At 36.8% G+C, this 6,150-nt stretch overlaps 1 protein-coding gene across 1 annotated transcript; it reads right to left on the bottom strand.

Moving 5' to 3' along the window:
• Nucleotides 1–289: 289 nt before the first annotated feature.
• On the bottom strand, nt 290–3,694 carry LOC147850318 (ribose-phosphate pyrophosphokinase 4-like). Its single transcript, XM_087336625.1, has 7 exons — nt 3,195–3,694; nt 2,137–2,452; nt 1,941–2,036; nt 1,655–1,723; nt 1,425–1,553; nt 766–859; nt 290–632 (listed from the first exon to the last, which is right to left on the bottom strand). The coding sequence occupies exons 1-7, from the start codon at nt 3,461–3,463 to the stop codon at nt 499–501; spliced, it is 1,107 nt and encodes a 368-aa protein (XP_087192751.1). The 5' UTR covers nt 3,464–3,694; the 3' UTR covers nt 290–498.
• Between the last annotated feature and the right edge of the window lie 2,456 nt (nt 3,695–6,150).

The following is a 6,150-nucleotide window of genomic DNA, read 5'->3' as shown; positions in this document are numbered from 1 at the left end:
GCCTATATGATTGGATAGGGCAACAAGCGCATTATAAGCATGCACATACCCTTCATAAATAAGGGATATGGAAACATGAGGAAGACAAGAGAATAGAAATCAAAAGAGTTGCAGGTAAATGAGTTGATAGAACACAACGGCCCTAACCAAGCATTGCAATCACCACTATGTTCTCCAATGTCACCAAGATCAAAACACCACAATACCAAGGAGCTATTTTTATATGATGCACTCAAGTTTACTATGAGTAGCTTCTATATAATTAGGTTAAGCTAAAAATGTTTCCAAATAGAGAAAAAAGTGCCCGCCAATTGGTGTTCCCTATGTACAAGGTATGCGCATGCATCCTCAATAAGAGGGACTATACAAAGGATTACATCATTTTTCGAGACAAATCAAGATTTGAGCACGTATCAAATGTTATTTCAATTTCTTTTCTTCGAAAATGCAAACTTATTCGTTAGAGCTACATGTCAAATGCAACAATTTAATTAGCCTTTAGACTTGGAGGGCAGCAGCAATAGAGCCCGCCAAACTAAGAATTTCAAACGGTGCTTTACCCTTAACATCCTTTACCGTTTGGGGACACGAGTCCGTAATCCAAAAGTACGAAAATTCTCCATCATTATTGTCTGCAAGAAAGTAAAACAGCACAAACAAACATTACTACACATAATTTTAGTCTTGGATCATCCATTAGGTTCCAAAAGTGATCTGGATCCCAAGGTTTAACATTTTTTCAAATATTTTTTCCGGCACTCCCACCTTTATGAAGAAATTTTCCCCAAGATTTGTTTGGAAAGACACCGTGGGTCGTATAGGCACTAACTTTTCTCGCACCATGACCTAGTAACACTTTCTGCACAAGATGTACAGTGAGTATTATTGATCGTGCCTCCACAGATGTGATACGTTGAAAAAGACTATGACAATCTCATCAATCAGAACACAAAAAATGCATTAGGCGTATCTTATTTCAAAATTTTGGGCTACTGTATGTGAACCCTCTACATCAGGTCCCTTTGTGTGGATTCTTAGTGAAGAAAAGGTACCCTTTCCTATTCAATGTGTTAAATGGTACCATTCCATATGTAATAACATACAATAACATGGCTTTAAATTGCCTTCTGTTGAACTTGCAGGCCATGGCTACATATTTAAGACTTGTCACACAAACATGTGGAATCATCATATAACACAGAGGACCACTATTAACAATTCACGTTTTGGATGACATGCACAGATTAAATATTACTTATCACTATTAAAAAATTCACATATACCTAATCACTCCAAACAACAAATTCCTTTTCACAATTTCATGTTTTGGATGGCACATACATAAAAACACCAAAGGATAACTTCAACAACTATGTGTTGGATGGCATTATGTGTGCATCACGGAGAGAAACCCAGATACATACCTGGCACTCAATAAGTGTACCCCCTGACTGAACTAAGTCATCCACGATAACTATGTGCCGACCTGCAGCCTCTCCTTCTCGTATACGTACTATCCGCTTATCACCTTCTCGCACTTTTGTACATATAACCTTGTATACATAACACCCATCATATGAGACCTCGGAAACGAAGTCCAGCATATACTTGCGTCATATATATATATATATTAAAAACAAGATTTTTTGACTACCGTTGGGAAGTTTTGCAATAGTTTGTTAAATCGTTTCCATGCTCCCTCATCTGGGAATGCAATTGTGACCTTGCAAATGTCCAAGAAGATCAATTAAATTCATATATCTAATTTCTATAACACATACATATAGCATATACGTAGATTAAGACATACAAAGATACACAGAGACATACACGCGTCCATAGAGATGTACATACATATGGATACATATACATAAATAAAGACATGCATGTAAATGTATTGCAAAGCTTCCATTACACAAGCTCATTCATCTGGAACTCACGTTTGCTGCATCCGGAAGTTGACTCAACCGATGCTTGAGGAGGGGGATTCCACTCTCAAAACAAGGTAATACATTGTCACCAAAATAAAATCGCTCCTGTTAAAATAAAATAGAAACACAAAAGTTAAAGAGAGAGAACCACCACAACAACACATGAAAACATATACCTTGCAAATCAAGTAGAGATCCTCCTCACTTGCAAAGCATGTATGTCAAAAATAACCAAGCTGGTTGGACCCCCTCTTGAAATTGGAATGTTGGAAAGTATTCGGGCTAGTGTGAAAGCGGTCGCAATATCACCCTCATCTTCCATTCGTTCAAATGTTCCTGTTGGAAAGAAGGGCAGAACAAGCGTGAAAGATGACACAAACATCCTTGGTAGCGCATAGATAACCGATAGTTGCTCAAATATCACTGCTGGAGAGCTGAAAGATGCCAAAAAAGCAGCATGTTGGCCTCGGATTCCATGAGCATTTGGTACAAATAAGTTCGGAAACCCGTCAGCAAAGGTTCTGGAAGGTGCAATACAATGTAGTTAGAAATCATCAAAAAGGAATAAGCTTTTACAATAGGTATAATAAATACAAACCAGAGCAATGCATATATGCATACCATGGTATATTGAGCATCTATGCCTGTTACGTTTATCGCAAATGAATTCATGAACGTATACATAACATAGCAAGTGGTATGCATGTACTACATACATGTTACAAGTACTGATGATGGCATATGAACATTCAAGCAAATAAACAAGTGAAGATGGTGACATGAGGACATGGATATGGAAGGGGAATGGCAAACCATTGAATGTGATAAACATATGCATGTACAAGTATTGATTTGCACATGGAAGAGGAAAATCATGACAATGAAGGAGCCAATAGTGACACGTGATCATTTTACAATGGACTCAGAGACAGACCCAGATAGAGCACATGATCATGGTCATAGAACAGAACTGGAGATGGGATGCAGGATGTGGTACATGCGGGAAAATGAATGGGCATGCAGATAATAATGGTGACAATGGGAGATGATGAACAACAATGGACAATGATAATGATAGTGGACATGAACAATGACAATGGTATAGTATAACACATGGACATTGGCACACACACACACACATACATACATACATACACACACACACACACACACACACACACACATACATACATACATACATACAAACAAACAAACAAACAAACAAACAAAGTAAGGACAAGAGAGGAGGTGGGCATGATTTACCTCCAGTTGACGCACTTAAGCTGGATTGAATCTGACTGAGCAGCGATTCTGTGGGCGAGCTCTTCAGTTTCGGGGCAATAAAAGAGGCAGACACGCTTGAAGCGACACCCGTCATCCTCTGCTACCGCTACAGAAGAAGGAGTGATCTCTCCAGTATCAGTTGTAGAAGCCGCAATGGCCGCTGCCACAGGCAGGGTCGCAATTGTCTCTTCAAAAAGCACGCCCTTGAGAGGCTCCCTCATACAGTTGGAAGCTGCCTCTGATCCCATACCTATTCTTCCTTCTTTTAAGATTTACTTCTTCTTCTTCTTCTTCTTCTTCTTCTTCTTCTGTGATTTGGGTTCTTCTAAATTCGTTCTTCTTTCTTCTTTCTCGTGAATCGTAGGGTTTAGAGATAGCAGAGCAAGAAACAGAGCATAGTCAATGCTGCTATTATGCTCACCTGATCCAAATTTAGAAGGATAGAAAAAACAGAGTGTCCCTGCAGCTACTCAAGAAAGAGAATTACATACATATTAATGAGGTAACAAGAAAGAATTTTAGAGCCTTTTTGGGCACTTCTTTCATATTGTATATGTATGTATGTATGTATGTATGTATGTATGTATGTATGTATGTATGTGTGTATGTATGTACATATATGTATGTATGTTTGTATGTATGTTATGTATGTATGTATACTAATGGCCTTTCTCAAGTCTCTTTGGGCTTACACGATCGCCCGAATGACCGGTTATGCTTTGCAAGTGAAATAGCCTTTAGTTTGTATATTCGTGACCAGGCATAGAGACGTAGAGAGATGTAAATAGTTATCTTGCGACTACGCAAATGTCAATGTTTCTTAATGAATGTATTGATACATTAATGGAATTGATCATGCCAAATTTTAGTGCGTCTAGACTGTTATACACAGACTTAAAAAAATTTAGGGTTACGCCTAAGTAAGTGGTAAGCCATGCTTTTACTAATTTGTGCATCAAGTTCAAATCATTATCTACATTAGAATTAGAAATGCATAATCCATATTCAGAGAGAGAGAGAGAGAGAGAGAGAGAGATTATCAACATCCAAGGAAATTTGTGTATGATCTATGGAACAAGATCAAACCATAGAGAATCAAAGTTGGGTTCTTAAGTTTTTGTGTCACAAGTTACAACTATGCATGGAGAGAGGTGGAGACAAAGTGTTACGGCTACTATTACTCAGGACAGGTTGGGCATTTGAGATTGTTACCTAAGGCCTATCTATGTCAATTCCACTCCATGAGATAGAAAAATTGTACATCAATGCATTAGAAATTAACAAAAGATTATGTGTACACAAAAACTTAGAATGGTAGTCACAAAAAGCAAGCGTTTAGGGTTGCTACTTTGACACTTAATTCAAATTCTTATATGAAAACCAACATGTTCTAATTCAATTCTACCATAATCATGTGTCCAACCATGCTCTAGAAATGCCATCAAAGGTTCACATTGTGAATATATATTTTTCCCGTGACGATATGTACATCCCAAGGTGCCAAATGATCAAAATCTCATGCTCCACTTCAAGAGGAGTTACTTATGGCTCTGACTTGTTTCTTGTGTATACATGACAATCGTAAAATGTACGAGTGTCGTGATGAACCCTAAATCTCACGTGATAAATAATCAAACTCCCTCGAGATATCCTATGTGTTGTTGATACATAATTATGTATTATCATCATATTGGACTCCCTATATTCAAATACTAAAATAAAGGTGTCATGATTTGTATCTATCACACAATCGGTATCCATAATATCATGCCAACTATGAATTGACTCTTAGCTTGGCATTATTATAACATATGTCCATTTAATATGTATTGGATGTGGACACCAAACATTAAAATATGTATTGGATGTAGATATCAAACATTGGGATATTTTGCCATATATCAAGGGCCTCAATTATCAGCATGGCCAATCACATAATATTAACAATACAATGTGCATATTATTGTCTTGAGGTTGTTGGCACAATGCATTGATGTGGCATGTACTTTGGATGGAGTAATGATGTATGGTGTTGTAAATACGCGTGAGAATAAGAATTTCTACCCATGAACTTATGAATCATGATAGCCCATTACCACCAAAGTTAAAATGGCAAAGATAGAAATGTACACAAAATTGAAGACCTTTGAGTAGTATCTTGGCAAACAACAACTTTCTAGTTTTTCATTGGAAAAATGGGTCAAAAAGATATTGACTTTCCAAATACGTAATGTGGTAACAACTTGGAATATATGAGGGATATCTTGATTGCTTTGAGATATTGCTAATCATGGCAACCAACTTGATTCCAAATTATGATCATTTCAAAGCATTGGATCCTAACTGTAGTGTGATCAATTTTGCTTCTCAAAGGTAAACTATCTTTTTGAATATCTATCTATCTTTTGTCGGTTTGTGATAATTTAAGTAGGTAACTATCCAAGATTCGAGGATGATAAGAGCATATGAGTTTCATTGAAGGTGGAAATGAAGAACAATCAAAATTGTCAATGCGTATCACTACTTCTGTTTGTTACATGATTAACTTTTTTGTACAGAAGTATTAGCATACTTCTCTAAGTTGACTTTATACTTATTTCTATTTTTTTCCAAAAAAATATGTTACCCATTAGTTAGGAAGAAATACAAGAGGCATCATATGTACAAGGGCCAGGCCTCATATAGAGCTCTATGGCTTGACTTCACACTTTTATCAAATAAGCATTAATACATCTCTTCTTCTCTCGCAAAACTAATGGCCTTATGTTTTCTTGTACATGGTTCTTCAAAATTTTCCTATTACAACTCATACTATCCTCTTAATTTGGTAATGCTCATCTCTTCTTCTTCTTTTCTCGTAATTAGCTTACCCTAGTGGTAAGTTGTTAACACTACAAGCACTGTGTCTTGGGTTCGAAATCCAATTTTCTCACTT

This window comes from Azolla caroliniana, unplaced genomic scaffold (genome assembly GCF_043228905.1).
Source record: "Azolla caroliniana isolate FFs.n. ecotype wild unplaced genomic scaffold, voAzoCaro1.0.p SCAF_21, whole genome shotgun sequence".
In the NCBI taxonomy this organism is placed as follows: Eukaryota; Viridiplantae; Streptophyta; class Polypodiopsida; order Salviniales; family Salviniaceae; genus Azolla; species Azolla caroliniana.
Note: the sequence above shows the minus strand (reverse complement) of the source record. Positions and strands in the feature narration are given on the sequence as shown.

Coding starts and splice junctions, on each gene's coding strand:
- LOC147850318 (XM_087336625.1), bottom strand. CDS start 3,463: ATGGGATCAGAGGCAGCTTCCAACTGTATGAGGGAGCCTCTCAAGGGC. Junction 2,453..3,194: donor CTTAAGTGCGTCAACTGGAG/GTAAATCATGCC, acceptor TGCACCTTCCAG/AACCTTTGCTGACGGGTTTC. Junction 1,554..1,654: donor TATTGCAAAACTTCCCAACG/GTAGTCAAAAAA, acceptor TATGTATACAAG/GTTATATGTACAAAAGTGCG.